The following is a 15592-nucleotide window of genomic DNA, read 5'->3' as shown; positions in this document are numbered from 1 at the left end:
TGACGCCAAGCTTTAAAAACCAGGAACTTCGTATCTCATTATACTTGGATTCCTATATCAACTCAATTATTCAACTACTTTAGTTCTTCATCTTCTAGCCTCTTAGATAATAGTCTCCATTAAGTAAAAAGCATTTTGCAGAAAGAGGTAGAGAAAACTATAATTTTTTTGTAAAGCTTAGTTTTCTGCAAGTACAATTAAATACTCAAGATAGCTGAGAGAGAGGGGCAAGAGGCAAGGAACCCACAGAGATGGGATGGTACTGAGACTCAATTGATGGCCCTGTCTGAGGCACTAGAACTACTCTACAGATTTATTAACGAAAGGTTGAAGGCAAGTGGAAAGGAAAAGCTACTAACACATGCAGGCACTGTGCTAGATAATTTATACATATTATTTCTAGGTATTATATCTATTATCAGGTGAGGAGAGTGAGACTCAGAGACACTAAATGACTGGATCAAGGCCAAATGGCTGGTAAACAGTAGAGCCAGAGCCATAATTATAACTGTTCTTTCCGTTACATGCTACGCAGCAGTTTAGTCCAGAAAAGCATTTATCCCTAGGCCAAAAAATAGAAAGGGTAAGTGTATGATTATCTATACATTGGCTTAGCCAGACTGTTTCCCTTCCAGCAATGGGAAAAAATGAGAGATAATTAATTCATCTTTACCCTGTGGTTATCACACAATTATTCCCATACATAGAAGAAAAGCAGTGCTTCTCAAATGTTGGCATGCAGATAGGTCACTAGGTATCTTGTTAAAATGTAAATTCTGACTCAGTAGGTCTATGGCGTCTGGGATTCCTGCATTTCCCAGGAAATGAAGCTTCTAGTGCTGCGGTCTTATTTTAAACAGATTATACTCAATGGTTCCCTTTTTTTTTTTTTTTTGATATGGGGTTTCACTCTTGTTGCCCACGCCGGATGGAGTGCAATGGCGAAATCTCAGCTCACTGCAACCTCTGCCTCCCAGATTCAAGTGATTCTCCTGCCTCAGCCTCCCGAGTAGCTGGGATTACAGGCGACCGCCACCACGCCCAGCTAATTTTTGTATTTTTAGCAGAGACCGGGTTTCACCATGACTGATCATCTGAGTCACCTGGGAATCATTTAAAAACTACAGATTTCCCTCCTGGTATCTGGAATGAGGCCCAGGCTGACTTCAACACAGTCATCCCTTGATGTCCACTGGGGACTGTTTTGAGGATCCCTCTCAGACACCAAAATCCATGGAGGCTCAAGTCCCTAATATATAATAGCACAGTATTTGCATATAACCTATGCATATCCTCCCAGATACTTTAAATCATCTCTAGATTACTTACAATACCTAATACAGTGTTAAATGCTAGGTAAACAGTTATTTCGTATTTTTATTTGTATTATTTTAATGTTGCATTTTTTTTTTGTTTGTTTGTTTTTCTGAATTATTTTCAATCTGTGGTTGGCTGAATCCATGAACGTGGACCGCACAGATATGATGGGCCAACTGTACAGAAGACGGACTATTGGGCTATACTATCTTCAGGCACATTCTACTTCAGAATTCTGTAATTCAAAGAAATATCGAATTATCAATGACAATAACCACAGCAAGCACTGACTGAGAACACACCAAATGCCTAAGAGCTATACATATTAGCTTACTTAATCCTCAAACCATACTGTAAGGTTGGTACTTACAGCACTATCATTCCCATTTTATACATGAGGAAGCCAATGCACCACGAGACTAACTTGTCCAAGGTCAGTTAGTGAACTGCAGAACAGGGGTTCAGACTTTATGAATCTGATTCCAAAGAGTCTGTGCCCTCAGACATACCATCTAATGCTGCTTTCCACATCACCCAATGGTAGTATCACTGATTTTAACAGACACACTTGAACAAATAAATCCAAATGGGTCGCCTCATAAGATGTCGCCCGAGGAAGGCTATGTTCTTATTCCTCAGATGCTACCATCATTCAAAACATTGCCATTGCTAAACTAAGTATTTCAAGAGCCCTTGATCTGACAATGAAAATGCCTTGAGAGCCTAAATCTATGACTTTAAGTATCTTTAAACGGGGTAAAAGCTCATCATTTGGGCACAGGTTTGACTTTTTGACAAGACAAAATCAGGAAAAGGAATTCAAAGAAACCTAGTGTCTTTCAAAAACCTAGGTAGGTATTTTTTAAATAAAAAATTCAGTATTAGGTATTGAAAATGTTTTCCTCATCACTCATCTCTAAAGCCGATCTCTGAAGCCAATTCTGAATGAGAGTTCTTTATGTTTTGCGTAATGGTTTTATCACCAGCCAAGGTGACTATTCTGAAGGGCAATACTCATTTGGATGCACAGGTTCTGTTATATTTGCTTTTTAAAAAAAGCAGCCTCTTAGTCATACCAAAAGAAACACATTTGCCCTTCACTATCAGTACAAATATGCATATGTTCAGAACAACTATCTTGAAGCATGCAGTTTTCCTTTCTGCTGAAAAAGCAACTGCTTTTTCTTTTCAGATTATTTTTAAGTGTGTTTCTTATTTATATACACCCGTCCACATAAAAATAAATACTCTAAGCAGGCATTAATGAAGCATTTAACTGCATGCAGCACCATAAAAGGTATTGTACAAAGGCAAGTATATACTAAAATATGCACACAAATACCCTCACATACAAGGGATAAAGGCACACACAAATACTGCAGGGATACAACTATAAAAAGATAACACATTTCTACATCTAGATGAGCTCTTTTGTTAAATAAATGTCTTTTTTCAACAAAGAAAATATTCTGCAAATTCAGAATGATTTCCAGATTTTTTTAAAAATCAGGTATTAATGCAGATCAGCACAATCCCACACGACCAACCTCTCTGCTTGAACTGGACTCCCCACACCTTACTGAAGCCACAATTCCCCTGCACAAACTCCCACTCCACCACCCCCCACACACCCAACTCCCCACCAACCTCACAGGGGTTCCTGGGCTGGTCCATGGAATCTGATGACATCACTCTCTCTTCCTTCCTGGAATTCTAAACCCTGCTGCTCTCCCCTTGCACACAGCTACCATCTCCATGGCAACCTCACCTCCTCCTGCTTCCCTATTGGCTTCATGGAGCAGGATACACAAAAAGGTTTTCCGTTCTCCCCATACCACCCGCCCCAAAAAGACGATGCTTTCAACAGGAACCTGAGCTAAATTTAGCTACTTGGGATTCAGAGTCCTATGACTAAGAAAACACAGAGAAATGTCCTCCTTCCAACATTGGACCCTCCCCTTAACCTCACCCAGTAGTGGCTGCTTCACCTCCTCTTCTCTGGCCCCCAACCCAAAAGCAAGTAGTGATATTTGCTGAGCATTAACAACAACCAAGCCGCCTGCCTTAGATATAAGGTTGGCAGAGAGAAAATTCTCACATTCACCTCCTCCCAAAGGAGAATTTTTAAACAGAAAACAAAAAACTATGCAAAAAAAAAAAAAAAAAAAAAAAAACCCAGTTGGGCCATTTCAGCTGAATATCACAGTCAGTGTTCTGCTCTTTCCTTCCATTCTAAATCAAGGACTGGGAACTCCATGCCTAAAGGCAGAAAAGTCTTAAAGTCTTTAACCTCTTAAAAGACAGAATTCTCCTGCTATCTGCTTGATATGATTTCCTCCATCATAGAAAGAATAAATGGGGAGTGGAATTAGGTAGAAAGACTGCATATTTCAGTGATCAAACACACTAAGCCTGGAAAGCATAAATCCTCAGTCCAACTTTCCATCCAAGGGACTGACCTACTATGTAAACTTAAACAAATCCTCACATACCTCATCTAAAAAAGCAGCTCCCATACAGGGATATGATAAGAATTACTGACAAAATTAATGTAAATTAGTTTAGGTCCCTGCGCCAAAGGGGACTGAATCAAGAGTAAGATGACATCATTAGTAGTAAAATTCCTGTGGATATTAATATATGTTAATAATCCCCAAAGTAAGAACATAAACTTTTAGAAAATTATCCTTTCATAATCATAGATACACCATAAAATATACACAACTTCTTGACCCACAGGCAGTTCTTATAAAGGTTTCCTACAAAGGTTTCTACTTCTGGTAAAAATCCAGCTCTAGTCACCTCACACACCAGCCAATTTGTGACTAGTATCTTCTTTGCTTAATCCAAACTGTAATTTTGAAATTATTACTCCTCACTCTCCCTAAAGATGACTCAGTATGGACCAGGACTTTACTCTCTGGCTCAGATGCCCACTTCGCATTGCAGGGAAGTAATTCCTTCTCAGAGCCATATTTGATAACTGAGCACTGAATCAACACAGTGACTATGTCCTATATGACTCCAAAGGACAAAGCATCAATTGTGACCAAGTAGTAAGGGCTCCAAGCAGGTCAGAGCCTTGTAGTAGAAAGGGAGAAAAGGAATAGATAAGACATATCTAGGAAAATTATATTTTCAGTTTGCAAGGCAGAGACTCAACTCCAGGGAACCAATACTCCAGCTAAGAAAAAAAATATATATATATAGACATGAAAGGAGAATAATTTAAGTATAATAACAGTAATCTGTCCCAAAGAAACTTAAACAATTTAGAACAATTAGAGACGTCAAAAGAGTCAGATGCCTCTAGTTAACACACAGGCATCTAGAAAAAGCTTTACAACTGCTGTGGAAAACAGCAAATGATGCAGTATATGCTAACAACTGAAACTCACATTGCAGTGCAGGGTAGGGGGCAATATGATTAGCCCATCTCTGAGATACCTGTTTTATTATTTCGCTCCTTGTTGACTCTTAACAAGCCATTCCTGTGCAAAAGTATTCCTACGGACACCATGGTTCCGCAGGCTAAGTATGATAAGCACTATTTGAAAGGACCTTAACACTCTTAAAAACAGTCACCTTATTCTACAATGAAAAGACTAAAGCAGTTTCTGAGATTGCCCATCAAATAAACTATTAAACTTGACTTATTATGAAGAAATCTATCAGCAATGGCCTAGACTGAGTGGAATGTTGCAAAACAAAGCTCCATTTATCTACTCTTTCACTCAAACGTGCATTAAGAACACTTATTATGTGCTAGGAATTTTATATGTGTCATCGCTATTTCTCAAACACAAAAACACCAACTGGTATACATTCTTTTTTGTTTTTGAGGGGTTTTGTTCGGTTGGTTGGTTTTTTGAAATGGAGTCTTGCTCTGTTGCCTAGGCTGGAGTGCAGTGGTGAGATCTCGGCTCCCTGCAACCTCCACCTCCAGGGTTCAAGCAATTCTCCTGCCTCAGCCTCCCAAGAAGCTGGGACTACAGGCGACTGCCACCATACTTGGCTAATTTTTGTATTTTTAGTAGAAACGGGGGTTTCACCATGTTGGTCAGGCTGGTCTTGAACTCCTGACCTCAGGTAATTCGCCTGCCTCGGCTTCCCAGTGCTGGGATTACAGGTGTGAGTCACCACGCCCAGCCAGGTATACATTCTTATTCCACTTTGCAAACACACAGAGAAACAGAGTTCCAGTGATGTCAAGGTGACCATGGTTATATAATTCATTCTTTCATTTTTTTAAAAAAAGCCAGGATTCTAACCCAGATCTTTTTGGATTCCAAAGCCTATGCATTTTTCCACTTAGCTTCCTATTTTCACACAGTGAAGGTTAGAAAAAACATATAGAAATCATTTTAGATCTGTGTTCTGTTATGCCATCAATAAAATATAGGACACCTGACATCAAGGTCAAAGTCACCGTTTTATGTATTCCTAACAGTATTAAACTCTAAGTAGGCACTCAATACTTATTAATATATTATTTTAATCCTATTATTCTAAACTTCTGGACAAACGGCAAATGATTCTACTCAGATCTTTTTAAATTAAAATTGGCTTGAGAAATTACATGCTGAAATGAAATGACAAAACTTCAGATAACATTCTGGAATTAATTTCATATTTGAGATGAAAAAAATTATCACTGTCATAATGCCTACATTGGCCCAGTCATACTGTCATAATACCTACACAGTCTCATTTGTTGGCTTTAATCCACAAACCCTAATGCAGTCAGGATCTATACGTCAGATTTACAATTTCTACATCTTACATATAGAACCAGAGATTCTCCAGGGTTTAATTTTAAACTAAAATTAAATCAGCTGATTAGAGAACCACGCTAAAGAGGCCAAGGTCACATGTCTGATACCTATGTGAACCAGTTAGTATCACTCTCTCCCCCTACGGCCACAACATACACCTTGTTATAAACATATACCCTTGGTTTTACTCTGAAATTAAGGCAAATAATCAACTTTCCTGGAAAAAAATGTATCTACTAATGTCAAATATTATCATTGGATTTTATTCTTTAGAAAATAGTTATTGTCTTTCAAATAATATGCCCAATCATCCATTCTTTCTTTCAATACTTACGCAATACCTACCACATACTAGTTGATAATTTCAAAAGGCTGGCACCAAAGGACAAATAAATAGAGCTATGTGTGATATTCAATATAGCAAAGATGTATAGGTATGGTGACAGTATACAGAAGGAAAGGCTACCTCTAGAAGATGCCATGGAGAATGAGCAGGAGTTCATTTATGTAAATGAGGAAAGAAAGAACATTCCAGGGAAGGAGAACAGAGATTTACAAAGGTATGGTCATAAGACAACATAACAAACCTAAGCTTTCAAGAATTTTACTAAGCCAGGTTGAGAATTGAGAGCTATCATCAGCTAAGACAGGGCAAAGCAATATCTTTTAGATTTTCTACCTAACCCAAATTAGGTTTTCCTAAAATGCCTTACTTTGAGTTAGATTTCCACAGAGTAAAGGGGGGAAAAAATTACTATCATGGAAATCTGTTCTCCTCATAGTCTCCATGATTAAGAATAACAGCCAAAAGGAGGCACATTCTTCTGAAAATGAAGCTTTTAGTGGCTGAGACCCTCAATGAAGAGGTTCTTTTGTCTGCAAAGCAAATCCAAATTTGCTGCCCTGTGAGGTAGAATGAAAATTTCCTTATTCTTCTCAGAGAATTAGTTTAAAAAGTGGTCAATGAAGCTTATTCATCAATTCTCCTTTCCTATGGCTGTTTGAAACTCAGTGTGTTGAATATTTGACAAGCAAATTTAGGTTAACTTTAAAAAGCACCTTCATCCCCACTTAGCACCCCAACACATAAACACAAAAATGTGTGTGCACACTTACATCCTACAAGTTCTACAGGAAAAGGATCAGTATGTGTATGAGGGGAAAGCTATCAGCTGTAGCAATCACAGAACACAAGTAGAAGAAAGTAAACTTTCTACTGAAGCGATCATATATACAGAAATAGGCAAAAATCCCAAGTGCATAACTCAATGAATTTTCACAAAGTGACCCTCACCCCCAGATGCCCCGTGTAACTAACACCTAGGCCAAGAAATGAGACAGTACCAGCACTATAGCAGCCCATCCTGTGCCTTTGCAAAGTCACTCTCACCAGCCCACAACTTTACTTAACACCATAAATCCACTCTGCCTGTTTTGAACTTTATATAAATGGAATCAAACATCATGCACTCTTTTTTGTTGGCTTCTTTCACTCCACCTTATATTTGTAAAATTGATCCATTTGTTGAGTGTATTCCATCTTATAAATATATCATAATTTATTGGAAAATATTTCAGTAATATTAAAAGGCTTCTGTCCTATTTCCAGCTTGGGGCTATTACTAAAAATGTTGCTAACATTCTTGCATAGGTCTTTCAGTGCACACATGTACACATTTTGGTTGGGTATGCCTAGAAGTGAAACAGCTGGTTATAGGGTACACTTATGTTGAGCTTTGGGAGATACATCCAACTGTCAGTTTTCCCAAGTTGTACCAATATACATTCCCACGAGCAGTACATGAAGGTTCTAGATGCCGAATGTCCTCACTAATGCTCAGTAATATCTGCCTTTTTTCATTTTATTCTGGAGGCAGTGAAATAATATTTCATTGTGGTTATTTGCTTTACCCTGATGATTAATGATGCTGACAATTTTTTGGAACATTTGGGGATCATCTTTTGTGAAGTAACTATTCAAATATATTGCCTATTTTGCTATGGGGTTGTTCAAAAGATTCATTAAAAGAACTTCTTTTATATATTGGTTTGTAGTTGTTATTTAGATATTCTAGAGACTAGCCAGATTCCTATACTATAAATATCTTCTCCGGCTCTGTAGTTTGCCATAGTCAAATTATCATTTTTCTCCTTTATAGTCTGTATTTACACCCAGTTCAAGTAAAGAATATCATGAAGATATTCTCCTATGTTTTCTTTATTTTTTTATTTTTTTATTTTTAGAGACAGGGTTTTGCCATATTGGCCAGGCTGGTCTTGAACTCCTGACCTTGTGATCTCACAGGCGTGAGCCACCACGCCCGGCCATTCTCCTGTGTTTTCTTCTAGGAACTTTCATAAAGTAGCATTTAAAATGTGTACTTTCCTATAATCCTAGCACTTCGGGAGGCTGAGACAGGAGGATCACTTGGGTCCAGGAGTTCAAGACCAGCCTGGGCACCAAAGTAAAATCCTGTCTCTACAAAAGAATTAAAAAATAATTTTAAAATGTATATTTTTAAGATTTACAGGCACATCATATATGTGTATATAAAATGCAGCATGAGGCCGGGCGCAGTGGCTCACACCTGCAATCCCAGCACTTTGGGAGGCCGAGGCGGGCAGATCACTTGAAGCCAAGAGTTCGAGACCAGCCTGGCCAACCTGGTAAAACCCTGTCTCTTCTAAAAACATAAAAATTAGCCAGGCGTTGTGGCGCGTGCCTGTAATCCCAGCTACTTGGGAAACTGAAGTACAAGAATTTCTTGAACCCAGGAGATGGAGGTTGCAGTGAGCCGCAATTTTGCCACTGCACTCTAGCTTAGGCAACAGAGCAAGACCCTGTCTCAAAAGAAAAAAAAAATACCCTACCAAAAACAAAAATACACAATGAAGTTTCCTTCCACCTAATATGTCAAACAACTCGATCTATGAATTAAGCAAGATTATATTAAATTAAACTCATCAAACTTTTATCAAGTTCCTCGTATGCGCCCAGAACTGTGTTAGGCAATACAAGAGATGAAAATGATATGAGATGTTCCCTAACCTAAGTGAATACTAACTTTGGCTAAATAGCATGACACTCAAATTGTGTTGAATGTTTAAATAAAACTGAGAATTTTGACACTGGAGCCCAAAAATAATAACCCTCCACCATCCTCAGCTATCCAAGCTGATTTTAACTTCAACAAAGAAACAGGAGACAAAGGCATTTCCTTATTATTATTGCTACTGTTTCCTGAATATACACATCTAAATCCCACACCACTTACCACTTGAGAGTATAAAAAAGATCTTAAAAATGAAGTTATAAGTCCCGCATCTTATAGTCCAACTACTTAAAAGAAACACCTGAATCCAGAAATAATACAATTTTTCCCAGAATAAAAAAAATCCAGGTCATTCTAGCTAGAGTGGGGCAGGACGGAAAAACATGTATATGTATACACATATGCTTTCACACACCCACACAACCCTAAACTTTTTCTTAAGCGGTTTCCAATTTTCTTGTCCATATTACTTATCACTTTCTTCCTGGTCTTAGAGAGAAAGATTACCAAAAAAAAGGAAAAAAAAGCCAAAAGCCCAACTTAAAAAAGAGTCCCAGTGAGTTAGAGATCAAATATATTTATGGCTTCTTTTTATGAAAGATAAATTTTAGGGAAGGTCAATTCAGGATTAAAAAGTTGAAAGAATAATCATTCAACCAATTTAGATGAGCAACAAGCTTTTAAAGTAAACAGAGTCATCCAACTTTCTTTATTCTTCTATTCCATAATAAGCTTCAAAATAGAATTATGTGCCTCTCTTAAAGAGAGAACATGAGGGAAAAGAAGCAGTCTGCTAACTTTAGAGGTCAAGGTAAACCAGATGTTTCACAGACTGGGCTTCTAGGGTCTTAAGCACATTTTCTGAAATAAAGCAAGAATCTATTGGGGAGCTTAAGAGAAGATCTTGAGCTAAGGTAGTAAACAAGAAGAAGCTTACGGAATTAAAACTGTTTTATCAGGAAAATTTTCAAAGTCACTCCTCTGATGGAAAACAAAAGGCAAAGGCTTAATCTATGAATTAAATTCTTCAACAGGAACCATAGTTTCCCACGGCATTCATTCATTCAACAAATTTTTATAATATGTATACCTACTATGGTCCCATAGAGCTAGGCACCATAACTACAGTGTGGAAAACAGACACAGTCCTTTCTCTCATGAAGCTTAGTCAAATTGGGAAAAAAGACATTATACCAAGTGAATAAATAAATATTTAGTGACAACTGATAAGTGTTAAGGAAGAAACATTTTAAGGAGTCTTTAGAGTGATCCCAACTAAAGATATCTTGTTGATTCACCCCATCAATCCCTACAATTTTCCTCCAAGGTCTACTACTGTCTCCATCAGCGATCTATTCCTACATTTTGAACACTGTCTCTGTTCAAGCAAATCAGCAAGATTTCATGGTACAGCCTGAATTCAGTACTGCAAATGGGTGCCTCTTGCACACAACACTTAAGAGTACTTGACAAGTGCACACCCCAAAGACAGCAGAGATCTGCAAAGTGAAGTGGGGTCTCAAGAGCCCGTCATACACTCTCCTTCCACACTGCCCTAGAAGATAAGGAGAAGTACCAGTCTGCCTCTAGATTAGAACTTCTACCTTTCTGCCATTTCAAAAGCAGCTTTTGTACAACAGCATAAGAATCTACAATTACCCTCAATAAAGATTTCAATTTAAAAAAGCAGCTTTTATGGCCCGGCACAGTGGCCACATCCATAATCCTAGCACTTTGGGAGGCCAAGGCAGGTGGGTCACTTGAGGTCAGGAGTTTGAGACCAGCCTGACAACATTGTAAAACCCCATCTCTACTAAAAACACAAAAATTAGTCAAGCATGGTGACTCACACCTCTATAGTCTCAGCTACCTGGGAGGCTGAGGCACGAGAATCGCTTGAACTTAGGAGATGGAGGTTGCAGTGAGCCAAGATCATGCCACTGCATTCCAAGCTGGGCAACAGATGGAGACTTTGTCTCAAAAAAAAAAAAAAAAAAAAGCAGCTTTTAGACCCTTGAGGTCTCTCTTTGAACATGACAAAATGGTTTGCCTCCTTCCTCTCTCCCATATCAGCTTTTTATATATTAGAGGCAGGAAGTCAGTATGCCTAAAATGGGACAAGGATGACAATAAAAATAAGTTTAAAGAGATAATAAAAGTAAGTTTAAAGTGATTTTTTAAAAATCTTTCTAACCACTAAATTACCCTTAGAAAGGAGTTTCTTTCTGAGAAGAGTTTGCGACTTACATATAACTCACAGGGTGGAAGAATATCACCTTTAGACCCAGAATACAATGGGTTGAACTTGTCTCTCTGATAAATAACTAGCTGTGTGACACTGGGCATGTGCCGTTTTTCACCTGCATATGGATTTGAGGTCATTTATCCTAGAGTTCTAATAAATTAAATGACATGAGTCTGGTACCTGGCAAATAAGAGTCACTTGAAAAACAAACAAGGGACATCTTAGCTGCCTTCTCTTCTTTACACCTATTCAAATGGGGGATTTTAAAAAATCATGGTGAGAAAGATCCTATTGGTGAATTGAGAATATAATTCTCCATCGGCTGCAGTAAATATTACTAAGACTCACTCATAATAAGGGTGACCATGTGACTTGTCTTATGCTACCACAATTTCAAATACTCTGACACATTATCCCTACTAGCATCAAAAATATCCCAGAAAGTCAAATATTTCAGCATCCAAACTATCTTCCAGACATCCCCACTACCTAGAAACAGCACTAAAATTTTTCATCAGAGGATACACTCTACATTTGGCTCAAGAAAAAATGTGGCTGGGCATGGTGGCTCATGCCTGAAATCTCAGCACTTTGGGAGGCCGAGGCAGGAGCACTGCTTGAGGTCAGGAGCACAGGACCAGCCTGGGCAATACAGTTGAGACACCATCTAAAAAAAAAAAAAAAAAAAAAAACCTCCTCAATTAGCCAGCCATGCAGGCAAGTACCTGTAGTCCCAGCTACTTTGGACACTGAGGTAGGAGGATCACTTGAGCCCAAGAGCTGGAGACTGCAGCGAGCCGTGATTGTACCACTATACTCCAGCCTGGGCAACAGAGAGAGACCCTATCTTAAAAAAAAAGAAGAAGAAATCTAATCATGGTGCTTACAAGAAGACAAAAGGGACACTAAAAGTATGAAGGGGTCAAGACAACAAAGCAATGCTGCTAAAAGCTTTATGCCTACATAGTATATCTTTACGTAGTCTATCCTAATAAGCTCACATTTATGCAACAACATCAATACAATAGCTAAGTGGATTAGAATAAAATTGCAAAGACCTAAATGGACCCCTGGGATGGCAGAGTTTCTGTAATCATCAGCTAGATTCAAAAAACTAACAGTCGATACCAAACATACCCTCAGTCTAACGAGGCAGGCAAAACAGAAGCAAAATAAAAAATTAAGAGTGTGTGTGTGGGGGGGGGGTGTGCGTGTGGGTGTGTGTATATATATAAAATCTATATCCCTGGTGGAATCTAGAGGGCACAAAAGAACAATCATAGTGCCTGCAGCTGAGTGTCCCCAAAAAAATCCTCTTTTAAGCTGTGCAGAGTGCTTGATATACTGCAGTAGCTGGGAAACCAGCCAAACTCAAGCCCACGTCAGAGCACACCAGGTATGCTCCCTTGGCAACAATACTACGTGGGATCTGAGTGCAAAATACCTTCCTACTTCCTTTGAGTTTAAACTCACTGTCAAAATCACCCTTCGGCACACAGCGAGACAGGGTCAGTGGTACTCAGTTTACAATGTCAATAAACCATCCCCATGCAATGTTATATTTGAACCATTCAGACAAGTATGCAGGATTCAAAAAAATGAAAAATAAAGAGTGGCTTGTTTTTCCAAGTCTCATTCATATTCTCATGTTTCCAATACCCATTTCTAGCAAATGCCTCCCAGATCCAGAAAAAAAATTCCTTTCCTAAATATTCAGCATCTGCATTTAATTTGGTCATTCCTTCCTCCCTCTCTTCTCTGCTCCCATCCCACACAAAACATATATATACGTTTATGTTTATATCTACGTATCTCCCCTCCTTTTAACATTCCCTGAAAACAAATGTAGAAGAGATTAGAAAGGAAAATAGACTAGGAGAGGGAGGTAAACAGGGCAGGCAAAGGCAGCAGTTCACAGAATGAGGCACAAAGAGAACATGAGATGTTTGCTCTTGAGCTCCAGCAGTAAAGGCTGTTTCTGATTAGGTGAGTACAATTGCAGAGCTGCACAGGAAGTGCTGAGGGGGCCCTCTTGGTCAGTTCCATGCCAAACACACTGAAAACCTTTGTACTGTAGCAGGCCCATCTGGAATCAGTTAGGACCAAGCTCCTAGCAGCCATTCTTTTTCTTTTTTCCTTAAAAAAAGAAACCACTCTCTAAAACCACTTAGCTCAGTTTTTCTGCCAGCAACCTTCTCATCCCTTCCAAATCATCCCTTCCTTCCAAATCACCCTTCGCAACATACTTCTCCAACTCCCCTTCTGGGGTCACCACTAACAAGACGAGTCATATAAGAACATAAAGCATCCAGAGTGCTAGCATCCTCCCTACAGCCCAGAAACACCCCAAAAAGTACAGTCTCTGTGCAACTGAAATCCCTTTTTAGGGGTTTTTTAAATGCTATTTTTAGAAATTCAAAGTGGCCTACTTTTTTAAAAGATGTAAATGAAGCATATCCTTTAGGAAACTGTTTGCATTTGTTCTATCTTCTAAATCATGCAAAAAGTAGGAAAAAAAGAAACTCTGGCATCGTTCTCCTAGCATTCAAAAGGAAAAATATCTTTCCATTCACAATTCTAAGTTAAATCACCTATATTCGTTTCTGTAAAACTGATTTTTACTGATGCTTTCTCAAAAAAAGAAAGGGTCGGACTTCCCCGGTACTGTGGTAAATGTCTAGCATTAAGACTCAGGAGACCTGGACAATAGTCTTGATGGCCACTAATTAGCCATATGGCTTGGAATAAATTATTTATCCTTCCTAGGTCTCTATTTTTCACCAGTAAAATGGGGCAAAGCAGATTCTTTTCAGTACCACAAATTCCTCAAATCCCATACACCTAATAAAATATAGGAGTACACACAAAACTGGCCTTCAGATTCACCCGGGAATCACCACTTTAAAGAAATGTTATTACCCACCAAAGGCTGTACAGAAAGGAGTTGTGTGTGGGTGGAGGGAATGGACAGAGCCTGTCAGTTGGCACCTTCTTGTATGAGCCATATTCCCTTGTCCTCATAGTGCTTAGAGACATCATAACCAAGACAGGCCATTAAAACGCTTAAGAAAAATACAAGTCTAGCCATCTCAGCCCAGCAAACTGACCAAAGAAGTATAGCACCAAGGCCCACAGAATCAAATTCACCAATAAGCTACTTTAATGTAACTTGTCCTTTGTACTCAGTTTCAAAGCATCTTATTTTAATTGATCTCAATAAATATTTACCAAATAGATCAAGAAGGCCAGATTCAAATACAAAAAAAGAATAGAAACTGCCCTATCCTCAGGAAATTTATAATCCACAGGCAACATAGAGAGATGTTCAAAGACAATTTTAGTCCAACACTTGATAATGATGGAGGTAATTATAAAGTACTGTGAGAGTCCTCTAACTGATGTTTCCTCCATAAACCTTCCTTGACAGACTACACCTTTTTAAAGCTCTTTCTCTTATTTTCTTCCTTCTGTTAAACTGTTCTAATAAATCTGAAAATTATATTTTGCCATGAAATTTAAAGGCTGGCACTATAAACTGTCTAAACTTAACAGGAGTCAGTACCTGTTTAACGAGAAGTTTATATACATAGAGGGGAGACAGACCTACATAAACCATCCCCCAAAGCCACACTGGCCACCACCAGAGCAGGAACACTGAAAACTTCCTCAATAGGAGTGCCACCTTTATACCTATGGCAATTAGGAACCAATTATTGATCTTAGGCTAGGTTCTACGGATTAAGAACCAGTCCAGCATGTAAAAGGTTTGAGATTAGAACTGTCTGTTGTCAGCCCTCAGACACAACCAGAATGGCAGGAATTGCTATGAACCACATACAAGGTTTTTGCCAAGAAGCACATACACACAGTATTTGCTCTCAACTGGAGCCAAAGTGATCAATGTTTTCGCCTCAACTAAAAATGGTCTAGTTCTTAAAGGGCCTGTTTTACCACTTCATATCCAGAAGAAGAGGAAATTACTCCTATATGGGCTGAGGCCTTAATCTCAAATGCTAAGTAACCTGAAGGATGAGTGGGTTAATCTTCCTTGGCCACCGCATAGGGGACCAACCCCACAGTCGGCAGCTCCCTAAAAATGTATTCTCTTCAGTGTGTTAAACTTCCTCTCTCTACACTGGCAAGACTTCAGACACATTCAGAGAGAAATAAGACTATATGAGGTGGGGTTCCCGAAACAGCAG

The 15592-nt window shown here is 38.7% G+C and overlaps 1 protein-coding gene across 23 annotated transcripts in view; it reads right to left on the bottom strand.

The window, feature by feature from the left end:
- The window catches only part of RBFOX2 (RNA binding fox-1 homolog 2), a 290327-nt gene that overhangs the window by 222525 nt on the left and 52210 nt on the right, over positions 1-15592 (bottom strand). The window contains exon 1 of one of the 23 annotated variants that reach the window (XM_032269684.1): positions 2965-3198. The exons of 21 other annotated variants lie outside the window; for them this stretch is intronic. In XM_032269684.1, the coding sequence (XP_032125575.1) occupies positions 2965-3006 (42 nt within the window). In that variant the 5' untranslated portion in view covers positions 3007-3198. Of the gene's footprint in view, positions 1-2964; positions 3199-15592 lie in introns of those variants that run through there. One more of the 23 variants, XM_032269685.1, reaches the window with a different exon arrangement.

This window comes from Sapajus apella, unplaced genomic scaffold (genome assembly GCF_009761245.1).
Source record: "Sapajus apella isolate SASKATOON/1434 unplaced genomic scaffold, GSC_monkey_1.0 scaffold197, whole genome shotgun sequence".
In the NCBI taxonomy this organism is placed as follows: Eukaryota; Metazoa; Chordata; class Mammalia; order Primates; family Cebidae; genus Sapajus; species Sapajus apella.
The sequence above is the reverse complement of the archived record's forward strand: the minus strand, read 5'-3'. Positions and strand labels throughout refer to the sequence as shown.